Consider the following 16722-nt stretch of genomic DNA (forward strand, 5'->3'; position numbering starts at 1 on the left):
TTGATCAAAATGGAATGGAAATAGTCAGCATAAAAAACAAGCGCACCTCATGCCGTTTCCGCTAATGCGATTGTTGCGCTCCCATAGCGCGGCGAAATTGGTTCGTGCTTTGTGCTTCTTTGTCTCTCGCGTGTAAGCGGATCATAAAAGAGAACCTCGCCTAATGACGATGGCGAAGTTGCTGATGTGGATGATGATGATGATGATGAGAATATTCTCTACTTCCTCTAGCCGTCATCATTTCATCGCGAGCATATCCACGCTAGCATCTACGGGATGGTAAAATCGGCCGTTCTTGTTGGCTTGGATGTTGTGATACAAGCAACGCAGCATACCGACGGCCTTGCTGCTACTAGCCAGCTAAACACTTCAAGGATAATCAGTGTTTACTGCACGTAACACACGTACCAATATAGCGATTGCAGCGTTTCCGTTTTGCGCCGAACAGAGACTGCGGCCAGAGTGTTTGGGGCATTTGGCCGTGAGTGCCTTTACTCCGATTGCTGTTTTGGGTTCGGAATGCTTTTAGCTTTTCCTTCCAGCGAGCCAGCGAGCCAGCGATGAGTGGCGGACTGCGAGCAAATAAATATTTGTCTGACGGAGCTCTTCGTTTTCCTTCTAGGCTGCGGCTTCTTGCGAGATACTTGTTTGTCGAGGGAAAAGTGGCTTCAGTTAGAACGTTACTGCGTTACTGGCCCCCGTTCGGCATTAACCCAATCATCATTAGGTTGCCCTGGGAAATTCCATGTGTTTTTGTGTAGTCAAGAGGGTCATGTATCGCTCCCGCTGACGGACATGTTGCTACAATACTCGGATCGGATTGGAATGTTCATTTGCAACGATAAGGGAAGCGTAACTATCGATCTATCTTAAGCGATGCTCGTTGGTTAATTTGAGAGGATTTCATTACATGTGTCTACTGACGATATCGTAAACGCTACGCTTTCGACCTTCTCGTAAAGTTCCCTGTTCGCTGTGATGGATTGTCATCGAACTATCTCGTTGTCTTTTAGGTGAAGGTGGCCTAAAAGAATAGTGATCGAATTTTTTACTATTCGAGGTCAGGTATGGGAATTTCCTAGCAAGAGATTTAAGTTGTATTCAATCGGATCTGCTGACGCTGCATTCACCCGAAGCAAACATAACTGATGGCTTCAAATGTTTTTCAAGGGCCACGAAGGTGTTTTGATGACAAAGAGGAGCGTATAGAATAGAACGAATAGATCGTAAAATTCCAGATACACTTTAAACCAACCTCTTGTGTCGTGTTTATTTGTAATCTATAGGTTATTCAATGTAAGTCTTTGTCTTATGAATTGTCCTAGAAATAGTTTGAAGATTACTGGGCGCGAAGCATTTTAATATAATTCAATTTACCTTCATTTAATTCGCTGATACTTTGAGGGTCGAGTACAATGTACTTGCAAGTACTTACAAGTTACAGCAACATCTGTGGCTAAAGAAACTACGCTGTTCCACGCTGTACACTCCAATCTCTGCTTTTACCGTGCCATCATCAAGTAAGAGCAATATTCTTGCATGAAGTATGCTAAAAAAAAGAAGGTACTGTTGCCCGCATCACGGTGTACGCCCTTGAACGCACCTAGAATGCTCGACAGACGTGGCAGTTTTTGCAAACTTTTCCGATAACAGCTTCACGAGCGAGTTATGGCGGAAGTTTTGCGTGCGAGACACTTCTGGCTCGTTGCATCGAATCCACGCACTACGATCACGTTGGGGACGCCCTTCGACCACCAACGTTAGTCCAACAACTTTATCGTCCTCGTGCGATAATTGAATGATTGCGGTGCACGATGCCGCCGTATCCGGCAGCAGTCTACGCTACAAGCCTATGCCTCTCCGTGCAGGATGAAGAAAGTAAGTAGATGAGGAAAATATGCAGAAAGCTCTCCATTCCGACGCATCTTCTTCTTGACTTGAAGCACTGAGGTAGTGCCTGCTGAAGAAGCAAATCTGGCGCACTAAAAGAACTGAGGCAGGCAGCAACTATCCTGCTGCTCCTGTGCTTCGTAACAGACGCAATACATAATAACAACGACAACAACAACAACCGTCGCTACAACATGTGTGGAAGGAACCGCTTGATTGACTAATAGACTTGTCGAACGATCGAACGGAAGGGACGCAACAGCAGTGGGAGCACACCCCCCTTTGTAACGAGCATAAAACGGTGCTTCACAGTGGAGATAAGTTACTCTGGCATAACGATGCGGCTCATGATGTGACGTTCAGGACGCGAGACGAGAACGCGGATAACACGGCATGCCACGCTCGACATATTCATCCTTTTGTGGATGGTTCCGCGTAACACGTTACAATACCCGCGGCCCCCCTCACTACCCAACCACCACGGGTGCTTATGATGACCTCGTTTAGCCACCTCGCGCTTCCTTTCTTCCATGTGGACGGTTGGTAGTTGGCATTGTCCAATACATGACTGATCATGGCGACAGGTCTCATTTTTGACGATTTTTTGTGAAGAAATCATTCTTTTTTATTTTATCAAGTGTATGTCAAATTAAACTGTAAGTTTCCAAGAATATTCGACTGTATTATGTACAAGTTTTGTCGCAAACTACGACCGTGGCATAAAATTTAGAACTGCGTGACTGCAAAACTGTATTTTTTTTTTCCGGTGCCCGTTGTAGCCGTGTGATGGGTTATCTGAGTTATGCAAATCAATTTTCCGTTCATAGATTATAAGTATAGCCAGGCAGTCCCGTTGCGTTTTTGTTGAATTTCCAATTTTTCGATTTTTGGCTGATTTTAGAAGTTGATAAAGTGATGGTTTTTACGATTTTGTCTAAAAAAGAAGTTTTACATAACTATTATAAAAAAAGTATTAACATGTTTTATGAAAACTCGACGAGGCTAGCTGGCAAGTGGTGTAGAGACTTTGTGTTCAAAATTGCAAATAGATCGGTCCAGTAGGTTTTATGCTACGATGGCCACCGACACTAAAAACGTTGGTTTTGGGAAACACTCTTCAAAGTAGCGAGCTGCATGGAGCTTTGTATGAAACGCGGATTTTCAAAAATCTATAACTTGGTCAGTTTTGCTTCGATTGATCCAACAAATTGTGAAGACAGAATATAATGTATTCTTCAAACGACCACAAGTCATAAAATAATGTCAAAAAATGTCACGAAAAAGCATAAATACCTAAGCCTTCCCGTTAAAAGCAAAGGGAACAAATTCACGATCACAATTACACCCAGTCGGCGGGCAAAGACTTCGAATGATTAGACCCGGTTGCTTCGTTCAATTGCCTTGTCCCCCAATTCCTTCAATCCTGCAGAAACGCCATCGTAGTGCCGGAATGGCCGGATCCTACTGTTTCGGTGCTCGAGGAATGCGGAGGATCAATGCAAAGAAAATCGCATCGCGTCGTTTGGGAGGAAAATCAATACAATGTGCAGAATAAATCAACATAATCAAGCGAGCGCATCGAGTGCAATCGAGTTGAGCAATTATCGATGCCCCCTCCTTAGCCACTCCGTCCTACCCGATTCTCCCCCTTTTCACCACCGAGTCCTTGCATTGCCATGTCTCGGTGTGTTAAGCAGCATCGCTACGGTGTGGTTTTTCTTCGCCTTTTTTTTCACGTCTCCCTCCCTCCCTCTCTTTTTCTCCGCTTGGTCGCGTTCGGTCGGATTCCGCATTCTCGTACCGGTGCACGCCGGTATGTCACGGCAATGCGCCGTCGAAGAAGCACGGCAGCGACCGAAGGGTTCGTTCAAAATCGATTATCGTGGCAACTCAATCATAGCTCCACCACGTTCATCCCAGCACCCCAGGCTGCTGCTCCGTGTTGTTGGTTTTGTTTTTGTTTTTCTCCCAAGCCAACCAACCAATGTATGGCACTGAAGCACAACGACGACGAGGAGGACGATGATGCATTCCTGCTGCATGTTTGCTTGCATGTGCAGCATGCTTGGAGCAGAAACATAGAAGCAGGCCGTGCCATCCGTGGCTTGTTGTACGGATGATGTAGAAGAAGTGAAGGAAAGCAATAGAATAAGAGCGAAAGGGAGAGTGAAAGAGAGAGAGAGAGAGAGAGAGAGAGAGAGAGAGATTGCCGGGCATCTTAACGACTAGATTAGATGCGTGGCTGCTGAGATCGTGTGCTGCCTGCCTTCAATCAGTCACCGAAGACGGAAGTACGCGACGCCATCTTGAGGCTCCCCTTAATTTATGTACAGCTTCGCGTGATGCCCCGTTTTTTGTGGACATTTTCCTGCTATCGAACACCAAAACCGTTGCTAGACTTAGCTCAAGTCCGACATGGACGCTCGGGCTGTCCAAGAAGAGTGTCCTCCTCCGATGGCTACAAGCGGCTCATGATGGATGGCACTGTCCATCCCTTATGCAGCCCTTAACATCGTGGCCCAGAAAGGTATGTAAGTGTCAGCGTACATGCGTTACAGCGCACCAGGAACAGCGGCAGCCGGGAATCACAATTTATGGCAGCCTAACGGCGTGTGCCTGTGTGTCTCCACCACCGACCTAGGTGCTCACGTTCTCGGTTGCAAATACTTTGATAAATAGGCAAATATTTCAAACTTTCCACCTTTCCATCGTGCCGCGCACGAAAAGCATTCACCTTCCGTTGGCCCACTTTTCCCACGATGGGAATTTAGTATGTCAAACCCCCCTCCCCCCCGTCAGGGGTTGCACTCTCTCGCTCAAGCTCCGTACTATAACTGTGTCAAGGTTGCGAAACGATTGACCATACCGGGTGACACCGGGAAATGCAACCTGGCTGGAGCTGTAACCGGCACCGACTGCACGGCACCCGAGTGGGAGGGTGAGGCTGGGGCTCGCAAAACCTATCGATGAACCCATTCCACAATATACATTCTTTCGGTCCCTCGTTGCCAAGAGGTTGTTAACTGTCAAAAGTCGCCAGCTAGTGGCCAGGTGTCGGAACTGCCGGGTGTGTTACATATTGGAGACAATGAATGTCATGTTTCCCCTCTGTTTGGAACGCTGGTGCACTGGGAGCATCTGGGTTGGATTACTGGGCACCTCCAACCCCACTTCCCCCGAGCTCTGTGTCTCAGTAGCGGACATTCAACTGCCTGCCGGTGCTGTTGAGCCAGGCAGGCAGGGAGACTGCAATTCATCTTCTGCTTTCCACCCTCTAAGCCTCTCACCGACGTTCAGCGCTGGGCGAGCCATTGCTGCGCATTGTGCGGAGGAAAGGGAAGCAATGAAAATATTGAACTTCCCCGGGAACTTTGTAAGCGCAACCTGGCGCTTAACACTGGTGGACGAACGAACAGCACGGGACCTGCCAGTAGCAAGTACCCTGTGGCCCTGTTCTCTGCTGGTATGGCCCCCTTCCGGGCAACACCTTCTGGGACCTTCTGTCACTAGAGGTGACCACGGGACCGAGGGATAGAGGGGGGGGGGGGGGGGTATGGAACCAACCAACGCAACCGGGATCGTTGAATCCTTCGTGATTCCCCGGGGGGGGGGGGGGGGGGAGGAGAGACGGTGCAGCAGGCAGGCAGGAAGGCGTCGCAAACGGCCATGACCAGCCAGGTGTAGTAGTACATGGTTTATTGACCGTTCGACCTAGTTTGGCTGCTCCGTACACCGACGACCGGTCGACGACCAGAACCGTGGGCGTGCAGACACGATCCTTCCGAATGCAGCTCGGGTTCGTCTGCTTCTTTCACCATACGCATTCGCTCTCTCTCTCTCTCTCTCTCTCTCTCTCTCTCTTTTTATCTCTCTCTCACTCTCGGTCTCGTGTTTGGTTCGGATGGCGGACAGGACATCGTTTCGCGTTCATCTTTTGGAAGCGATTCTCGGGGGCCACTACTACACTACTACCACTACTACTATGACTACTACTGCTGCTGCTGCTGCTGCTGCATTACTCTCTCTCTCTCTCTCTCACTCTCAGTAGCCGGGAGCGGAGTTCACATGGCAACGTTGCAAATGCCTAGCACGGCCGTCTACAGTTCCTATCGCGGAGTCTTCTCCAATCATTCCGTTTCCCGGGTGCCGGAGCTGGTGTTGCCCGCTCCGGGGGTTGCCAAGCCCAAAAACGGGGCTTCATCATCCATCATCGGCCATCGGGCCAGACATGGGGCAGTCAGGATGGATTCCAGCGTGATTCCGGCGATTCCGGTGATTCCAGCAAATTCGATTGCAGCGTCAATCGATGCCTAATTGGAATGGATGTGGACCTACGGATCCTTCATGCCTCTCTCGCTCGTTCTCTTTCTCTTTTCCTTTTCCCTTTCCGACAGACACCCGAGCGCCTGCTTGCAGCCGATGCAAATGGCTGCCTTCCGACAGGTTGCATTTCCGCTCTCACGTGTACCGTGGTGCGTGTTGTTGTGTGTGCTACGCGTACACACCTGTCGATGATTATGCAATCCCCGTCGCAGCAGCAGCAGCAGCAGCCTGCGAACGGTATGGTTGCCGTGGTGCACTGTTGCCATGCCACGGCTATATCCTGGTGGTTGAGGTTGCTAGGGACGTCGGCATCGGTCCAGTTGACGTCCATGCGTCGTTTCTTGACAAATGAAGCGCGTTCCAGCGAGTTCCATCGGTCTTGCCTGGGGCTTTTTTTGTCGCAAACAAGAAACACAAACAGCGACCACCAATCATTTCACATCTCACAGCTATTTTAATCCAGGGTGTTGTTTTCGATACGCAAAGTGCGATAGACCATAGAGTAGCTGACTGGCTGACCTTTCGTCGGTTATTTCTTAATTGATTTGCCTTTAAGCAGGACCTCTTCCTTAAGACAATAGATTCACGTTGGCCCACCAAGTTGTCCCCCCCCCCCCCCTGAGCTTATTTCTCTATTCAGAATTCTATTTCAACAAAACACAACTGTGCTTCAACAGTGAGCGCTTCAGATTGTGCCCGATCGATTCTGAAACAGATCAACAACAAACGGAAACAACAACAGAAACAATAAAAACAACAAGTCTCACCTGTCACAAGGGACACAACGAACGTAGTAGTCCTCACAACGCATTTCCATGTCCGTGCAAGTCCGTGACCGGCGAATGCTGCAACGGATAGTGCTGCGAGTACTGCTGGGAGTAGGGGAGCTGGGACGTGGGAGGCTGTTGACGGCATGGTGTCATCGTACGGGATAGTGTCCGATCGAATGCGAACCACGGAACCCGAATCGGAGTGGCTCGAGTACGCTGTTGAGACACATCGAGCATGTCATATGCCAAGTGCTTCCAGTTCCAGTGCCGCATCCCGCTCCCCACACCCCACCCTTCCACCCTTTTCCATTCCATATAGACGACGTACGGCCACCCAGGGGTTCGCCATCCATTCGATCATCATTCTGGCTACACTCGAGCCAAGTGGTCAGCCACTTGTTCATGTAAAAATGGCTCCCTCACCCTCGGGATTGTTCATTTGGCTGGTCAGTTGGCTAGCTGGCTGGCTGGCAGGCAGATGGACCACCACGTGTACCGTCAAGTGTCCAGTTCAGCGTTTCGTTCGCCAGCACACAAACAGATCATACGCTCGCCGTCGTCGTGTTGGCCAATACAAGCACACTTGTGTTGTTGCTGTCACAAATCATGGCAAATGATCGTACGACATGCCCGCCACCCTTGAGGTGCATCCTTCGGCTCCCCCACGTCGCCGGTGCCCGGAGCCCCTAGTACCGGACACTGGTACTGAACCGGAAACCGAACGGACTAGACCGCCCGACGGACCGGTCGACCGCACGGTTGCCCGGCCACGCAACTGTCGCCAGCTATTGTTTCGTTTCCTTATCACGTCCGGCACGTTCCCGGTTTCCCGGTGGCCTCGTCGGTGCCATCGTGCCTCACTTTGAAGAGGCGAGCAGCAGGGTTCATTACCCAGCACGGCTAGCACTGGACTCTCGGCTGGACACCGTTTTGTTTGTCCGAGATTTAATGCCGCACGTAGCAGCAGCGAGCTGCCAGGCTTCTGTGAAGTGGCCGAAGCAACGGCGAACCGTCGACCGGTACGTTTCAACCTTTGGCGACATTTTGCACCCTTTCCCGCCCGGGTCGCAATGTTCGCATGGTGGACAAGGCGGGGACAATTGTAACAAACATTTGTAACATCATGTTCCGCTGATCCGGACCATCTCGTTGATTTCTAGCCATTTGCATCGTACTCTCTCGCTCGCTCTCGTTGTCTCTTTGTATCTGTCTCGGTCGATGTTGAGAGAAATTATTCATTTGTAGCCAAAGGGATCGGTGCTTTGTCGGTCGTTGGCTAAATATTTGCCCAAAATGGGTATCTATCTTCACTGGCATGCCATCATCATCGTCACCATCATCACACGTTCGACACTGGGACACATCCTGGGACACTCGACACTTTTGGCTGAACACTCAAAAGGCTCGTTAACATCAATTAGTGTAGCGTGTAAATTCGTGCCTCTAACATGGTCCTCAATGCTTTTGGATTTTGAAAAACACAATTCAAATACTAAATCTGATCCCTCCAATCTCCGGACCACCTCACTGGCTCCTTTTGTGGTGCACCAACGCAGTCAGCGCAGCACGAACAAGGTCCCATAACAAAAAACAAAAAAAGAATCGCCTAATACTATGCAATTCGCAAAGCGCAGCGAGCCTTTCCGCGAAATAAAAAAGAGGTTCGGTAACGTTGAAAACAACAGGGATAAAAGTGAAGGCAACTACGCGGCCACCGGCCTCCGGGGTTCACTTTGTATGCTGGCTTAATCTAATTTATCAGAACCGAGCATGAAGCGAACCCATCATGCTGCTGCTGCTGCTGCTGCTACCCCGGTGAAGCCGGTGAACAACAAAGCCAACGGGAGTGACGCTCTAAACGGAATGCGCTGAGCTGGGCTGGCGTTTTGCTGCGTTGCCTAGCACGGTGGCTGGATGCACCGAAGTAGGCAACCTTCCAAAGGGGTGAAACTTGAACCAAACAGCCAGCCTACAGCTACTGCCCCGTGTACATCGTAATCCGTATCCGGCAGCCGAAAAAAGGATGAAAGAAGTTGAAAATGGTAGCTCGCTCGCTCCTTGGTTCCTCCCAAAAAAAGGGTGACGGTGATAGGAAATGGCGAAAATGGCAGACTCCCAGAGAACAGGACGGAACAACGAGGGCCACGGAACAATGGGCAAAAACACAAGCACACGACCTCATGTCAGGCTTCAGGCCGCCACATCGCCGCACCGGTAACCATGGTAGTAGGGCTCTGCGATTGTCGATAAGCCTAGCGCTCCAGCGCCACCGTGGTCTTCACAGCAAACATGACGGCTTGGAACTGCGAACAAAAAATGGCCGAAAAATGGACGCTTACAAAGTGGACAATAAAGCGTGGCCTCTCCTCACACGCCAGACAACCAACCAACCATCCGAGGAGCGGCCAGATTTCAGGCTGGCAGGCAGGCTACCTGTGTCAAGCTGTCGTTCCGTCGCTTGTTCTGGCCGAGCTTGCGCCCTCGGCAGACGCAGTGACACGGCAACGTACAGCGACACAACACAGGACCAGAATGGCGTAAGGCAATAAGACACGCCAAATCCCACATCTCTCGAACCGCACATACCCACACATCTCGGCTTAATCGACGTGGCATCTTCTGAGCGGCACTGAGCGTAAAGCTTGAGCCCGTCCGCCTGCCCGTCGGACAGCCGATTATCGGCGACGGAATTAGGCGAACGCTCGCTTGTGCTCGGCCCTCCGTGCCCTGTGAAGGGATTTCGAGAATGAAATCGGATATCAATCGCACGGCACGGCGCTTAATTTGCTCCAAAGCGTGCACTGCCACGCGGCTTCTCTGCTCTGCGCTACGGATTATGTCCGTTCCGCGAGATCTCACATTTTAGCGTCGTCAGAGGAAGCGTGGCACTCCTGTTGGTCTGCCTTTCGCGGCGTTTCGGTTTCGAGAGCTAATAATTAGCTAGCGTTAAAAGGGAATCCCTTTCTAATGGTGTTCCTCATTCCAAACGAACCGAACGTCGATCCTTCATTTCTGCGGCGTACAGCATTTGCTGCATTTGGATATTTGACCTTCTGTGATTCACAAAGTACACTTTGGTGGCGATGGAGCGAAGGGCTGGATGAAGGATCCGCTTCGTTATTCGGTGAATTATTTTTTTTTGTTGTTGCTATTTTCGGCAACGACAACGACTGAATGGTTGAATGATGCTAACCGAACTCTTGGCAGCTTATAGCCGCTGCGGTATTCTTTGAGGCTGTATACTGCTGCACAGACCCTTCATTAATGCTCATTCTATGTTCGAGCTCGTGTTTTACCGTCAACGGCTAATTGAAGCATCGTTTCCGCCCGTAATGGGACATGCTGCATCCTCTACCTCTACCGGATATGACTATTCTTAGCAGCGAGCACCGATGCCGATGACATACACACAGTGGAGGATGACAAATGGTGCTGCGAGCTTTTCGGTCAGAAACCGATGACAGATCACCGTGGATCACATAGACAGATCTTCCGGGAAAAAGGAAACTGTGTTAGCTGTAATCAGCTCGCCAGACACCGTAGTGGGCAACATAGCATGTCGTGTGCTTTCAGGAGATGCTGCTATGCTTCGATTTGACTTTGGATCGATAGTGACTTCACTTCCTAGTACATATCTTGTAAGGTTTACATCGTTTGATCATCCTAAAACAAAATGTGAAAACCCTTACGTATATCCTGCTGCACTGTGCACTAACAAGGGGGGTACAAAAATAAAGGAGGAAGGATTTTGGGGGTGTATGCCATAGGCCGATCAAAAGAAATCAAAGCTGCTGCAACAAAGCCGTGCGAAAGGCCGTCCAAAAACAATTCCGATGAATATTTATAGCTTTATATTGTGCCGCGCCATACCCAGGGCAGGTATCTAACCAAGATTCTCGCGCAAACAATATGGCCACCAACTCAAACAACTCCGATTTAAGCCCCATTCCGTGCGGCCAGACGAGCGGTTGGCCGGAAAATAATTTCCATATTTATTTCCGCCCAGCCGCCTAAATCCTCGAGCTCGAATATATCAACGTGGTGTGAGTATGTTGGTGAGAGAGAGAGAGAGAGAGAGAGAGAGAGAGAGAGAGAGAGAGAGAGAGAGAGAGAGAGAGAGAGAGAGAGAGAGAGAGAGAGAGAGAAGAGAGACTGCAGCGCAAGGGGATAGCGAGCAATCTGCCAAATTGCTTCTCGCGGTGGTCAGTGTGTGGTCGGGGGGGGTTGCTGGTTGCTGCAATACCACAAACACGAGCGATGCTGCTGGATTCGCTGGCCAATCCGCTTACATGATTAGTGCATCTTCGTCGGAGCGCTGTTTAGCGTTCTGCGGTCGTTCCGATGCAGCGGAGTGAGTGAACAATCTTGTCGGAACGCTTTTTGGTGCTCACAATTGTCGTGCATGTCCCGGGCTCTCCAAAACAATATCGTCACCAAAGTGCGACGGTTACATTACCGCAATTAAATACCATTCCCGTGGCCCTTTCTAATCCACCACAGCGGGAGAGCGAGAGAGCGAGATAGAGAGAGCCCGCTGACCAAGGCATAGCGATATCAATCAGTACGCTCCGCGAGTTCATTAATTGCATGCTGGTAAATGAACGAAGGGGTGTGCAGATGAAGGGTGCATATGTACCAGGTACGTTACGGTGGCTACGTACACTAGTGGCACTAGCGAGCGGAACGAACTAGTAGAAACCACGACAGCCCGACGAGGACGATTTCCCGTGCCTTCGCTCAACGCCATCGACCAACAATCGACCTCGGGCATACCATCATTCCCGCTCACTCATCCCCTCTCCAGGGAACCGGAAATGGAGGTTGTAATGAGCGAGCGCGAACACAAAACAAACGCCCGTCCTGGCCCGGCCCAGTCCATTCGGTGGATGATGGCGAAACCAAACGGATGCCGTGGGAAATGGCAACAAATCAGCAGCAACTCGCGGTCCCCCGGTATGCCGGTGCCAGCAGGCTGTGTGTTTTGGGGTTTGGGGGGGAGGGGGGGGGGCACACCAGCCAAGAAGCGAGGAACTCGAAGTGAGATTAATGATACGAGCGCCAATGAAAAATCGTTCACTCCGTTGATGAAAGTTTTCAAATTAATTTGATAGTAAAATGGAACCCCCCCCCCCCCCCCCCCGCAATATTCCGAACTCTCCTCACTCCCTACACTCTTCTCTCTCTCTTTCGCTCATTGGTGGTGCCTGACGTCGATGCTGGCGTGCCACGGTGCACTACTAATTACGATCGTTCAATCGAATGTCGATTTCCCTCGTTGAAGCTCGTTGATCAAAGCAAAGGTTTCATTTTTCTCCTCCACAATTCCCACCCTTTTTCCTCTTTTCTCTCTCTCTCTCCTTTTCTCTCTCTCTCTCTCTCTATGATACATACGATATAATATGAAGCGTGACTCGACTTTCGCGAGTTTTCTGGCTCACGACACCAACCTATGACCTTCGACCACGATCACCGGCTGTTTGTCTAAACCTGTGTGTGCTGACCATGCGTTCACGATTCTCCTCAACTGCCTTTTATCTAATAATTTTAATGCACTCCCGGAGGAACCTGCTGTGTTGACGCTTCCTTGTAAAGTAAACTCTATGTGCAACTGAAAGAGTGTGAGATCAAATGGAATAGTAACAAAATTGGGGAAGAGATTTATTGAACTATTGCGTCACCGCTCGTCGATGTTCATTTGTCGTTATTTATTGAAACATTTCGAGCCTTGAATAAAAACTCAAAGCTAGGTTTATGTTGAGTCTGACGCGGCTGACTGAAGCACCGAAACCGATGCCCATCCTTCACCTTGACCAAAGCTGGTCACTACCAGCAGTTCCCTGCCAGCCAGGGGCACCCGGGAAGCCCCGAAGCCGAAGCCGAAGCCGAATCCGAACCAGACACTGATTTATAGAATTTAATTAGTTTTTCTAGGCTTTGACCACCCACTCCCCTTCGCAAAACTGCGTGGAGAACACGTGTGGGAAACGGGATGAGGGAGTAGAAAAAGCTTCTTTCACCCTTCACTTTCCTTCGCCGTCCGGCGCAGGGCAATGTGGAGTGAATTTAATGTCTTTTTAATTGGTTGCAATGACAGTATCCAAATTGTTTTGCTCAACCCCGTTGAAACTGTGGTGGGCCACCGGGAAAAAAAGGGATCGGAGCAGAACTGGAAGTGGCACCGGTTAGTTTAGCCATCCGTTCCCCTTCCCAAAGTGACCAGCGAAACACTCGACCTCGTCACATGCAAACGAGGGCTGCTGCTGCTGCTGCTGCTGCTGGTCCTGGAACGTTACTGCTGACGCTAGCGGGATGGATCCGGGGTGTGCTTGAAGTTTTGGTCCACCAGAAACATGCCGGAACTTTTCGAATTCCATCGGCCACCGGCCATCGGCAACTGGTCACCGGCAAAACATAAATCTGTCCCCTCGCCCTTCCCATGCAAGGGCTAGCAGGACGTTGTGCTGGACAAAGTTTGTATTCCGTCGGTGGCACCGGCAGCAGCAACAACAACAACAACGAAAACAACAACGAAAACAACAACCAAAAAACCCTCGTTTGTCCCATTTGCTACGCTTGCAAAACCTCATTAATGGTGGATGCTATACCGTACGATGGATTGCATCTCGCGCTCACACCGCGCCACGCTGAGATGCGGTTGTAGCAGATGGGTTTGCATTTAGAAATGCATTTTAGAGCAGTTCCTCCCCCGGGTTCCCCTGCCCCCAAAACAAAACCACTCTGATGTCTTTCCATTATTGTTGGCGTAGTGACGATTCGAAAAGGTCAAATGGCCTCCGCTGACCAGCAGCAGCAGCAGCAACAGCATGCGAATGGCTGTCAATCTCAATAAAATTGGTCCGTGTTTTGTTTTTCGTCGTTTCTTTTTTTTTTTTTTTTGGTGGGGACAAATTTATCGCACTCACAAACCGGGCATAAATTTAGCTCCAGAGCTGGGGGACCACTGCGGTTGATCGATCGAACGAAAATGTGAAATAAAAAACTCGAAGCAAAAAGTGAGCTACCAGGCGCCTCCGTGGACGGAGGAAGGAATCATAAAACCACAGCATCCAGCATTTGCATCAAAACCGGCTCTCGGCCGGTTTGACATTTATGATCCCGGCTTGCCTCCGATCGATCTCCGCGCACAGTATGCCTCGAGTGGTCGATTCTTCTCCACGAAAACATAGCTCATGGAATAATGATAAGTGATAAAAATCTCTTTCATCGAAAGGGAAAGGTGAAACATGTTGAAAACGTAAATATAATCAAAGCACTGCCCGTTCACGATCATCACGAGTCCGATCATTTGAATCATTTGCATCATAGAGCTGCATAAAACAGAAATCGATCTAATTGAAAGTATAATAGAAATATTATAAAGTGGTAGGTACTTACGCACAAAGATGTTGCTCATGAGTGTGGCCGGTAGGCAGAAGACGATCACCAGCACGTCGGCGACGGCCAGGTTGACGATGAAAAAGTTGGTAACCGTGCGCATCCGCGGTGCCCGGAAGACGACCGCGATCACGAAGCTGTTGCCGACCAGCCCGACGATGAAGACGATAAAGTACGCGACGCAGTACACGGCGGTCATCGTGTACGAGTGGCGGTAGAACAGCTCGTACTCCTCGAACGGTCCCACCGTCTCATTGCCCATCCCATCAACCGACTGTGGGGAAGAGGATGAAAGGAAAGAAGGAAAAGAAGCAGCGCAGTTAGTAAGCAGCGGACCCGTGGGGGGGGGGGGGGGGGGGATTCCAGGTACCACATGTACCGGACTTGGCGTCACTTTCTGTGTCGAGGGTAAAATTAGATTTCAAATCCGGCGCGAAAAAACGGAAAAGGAAACGGAGGCGGAAGTGCCCAAATCCTCCCTGGAAAATGGGACGCAGAAGGGTTCATTGGAAGCCTCCGCATGGCCACAGGGACACTGGAACAATCCTATAAATCATTTACTGCAAAGATTCGGATCCCGTTCTATTTTCTATTTTCGTACTGCTCGGTTCTGTTGCTGAACTGAAACATCGCTCATCATCATCATCATCATCATCGTCATCACCATCACCAGCATCAACATCGTCGGTGAAATCGGATAGAAGGTGGACGAGCGGAATCAGTTCTTCATTCGCTTGCTGTCCAGCTTCTCTCTCGCTGTCCCATGGAACGACCACCAATGCTGGTGCATCGTCCCGCGGGTTGGACGACGGTGAAACTTTGTGCAACATTCTACACTGGGACTCGGCGGCGGCGGCGGTGGCGGCGTTTCTCGCGTTCGCTTCGCTGCAACCAAGCTCACTCGCACGCCGGTACTTTGCTTCTTCGGTCGTGATGGATTAAACCTGCTAGTCCACCAGCATGCCTGGTGTCTCGGCGAGGGCTGCCACTTCATCTTTACCACCGGGCTGGTGGGAGAAGGGAAGAGAGGTCGCAGTTAAAGAGGACAAGTGACAAAGCGGAAAACGGACGCTGGACTTGGATCCGGAAGTTGCAAGTTACAATTTCACAGTCAAGGTCGGAGGGTTCGGATGGTTGCGAGAACGATTACAATGTCCCCCCGCACACCGGGAACGAAACGAAACGAAAAAAGCGGGAAACCGGGAACGGTCCCTAGTGCTGCTGCTGCTACTGTTGTCGGCAAAGTACGAGTCTCTCTCTCGCTGTCGCGCCGTTGATGCGGCGGCTGGTGTGCTGGTGAGAAATGGCTTTGATTGACTTTCGTTGGCGCTGGCGTAATGTAAATGCTACGAAACGAGCGGACCGACACCGGACGGACCGGAAGTCATTTTCGCACTCAATTCCGAAGAAGCGATTCGTGGCAAAGAAGAGAAAAGCGGATCTTATCCGCTTGAGCGCCTGGCGGGCTAGCCGGCCCGATCCGGGGACGATAATCAAAGCGGATCGAAAGTCAACCCGAATTTGTTTGTACAAAAAAACATTCCGCGAAACAGGCGGAGATGTAGTTGAAGGTGGGAGCTATTGAGCGAGGTTTGCTGGATGCACAGGATGGGATTGTTTGGTAGCGCCGCTCGCTAACCGATGGCCTCGCCCTGGAAGGGCTTCAAATGGGGAATAAGATGGTGCAACCAGGCATTAGCATAGAGCGATGCAGATGGCAGAAGTTTTTCGTCAGAAAAAAAAAACAAATTCATTTTCGTTTTCCTGTTAGTGCAAGGTACACAAGTCCCCGGCAGGCCCCTTGGAACTGACCTTTCGGTCGCTCGGATCAAGACGATTGAGGAGATTGGAATACAGAATCAGGTATTTCCGAAGCTGATCTCGGTCAGGGAGTCAGCACTTGAATTGTGATTAACATGAACTACTTCACTGTTTGCTGTTTTGATAACCAAAATAATGAGAACTGGGAACTCAAATGTGGCAAACATTCGTATGCTAGTTGTAATATTGCCGTGCAAATAAATGAATGAAAATGAAGGGGAATTATTAAAATGGTAGATATTATATTAGACTCGATTTTCATCCTAATCGTCTTTAAAATATCCTGGGCTTATGATGATCAACCCATGTAACGAAATATTCGTGCTTTGGATATTAGCATAAATATGTTTCGTTTCATCGAAATAATCCAATTCGTGTGGATTACAGAAGCTTATGCAAATTGTATCTCTCTGCCAGTAGGATCTCATCTAATAATTTCCGAACGATTGCATGTATTGCACGTGCTTCAAATGTAAGATTTCCCACAGATGGATCTCGAAAGAGGTTTAATGGCAGCTTGTCC

The 16722-nt window shown here is 49.8% G+C and overlaps 1 protein-coding gene across 1 annotated transcript in view; it reads right to left on the bottom strand.

Moving 5' to 3' along the window:
- LOC126580826 (neuropeptide SIFamide receptor-like) overlaps positions 1–16722 on the bottom strand; it is an 83402-nt gene that overhangs the window by 58791 nt on the left and 7889 nt on the right. The window contains exon 2 of the mRNA XM_050244093.1: positions 14379–14652. Within this exon, the coding sequence (XP_050100050.1) occupies positions 14379–14652 (274 nt within the window). The remainder of the gene's footprint in view (positions 1–14378; positions 14653–16722) is intronic.

This window comes from Anopheles aquasalis, chromosome 2 (assembly GCF_943734665.1).
Source record: "Anopheles aquasalis chromosome 2, idAnoAquaMG_Q_19, whole genome shotgun sequence".
NCBI lineage: Eukaryota > Metazoa > Arthropoda > Insecta > Diptera > Culicidae > Anopheles > Anopheles aquasalis.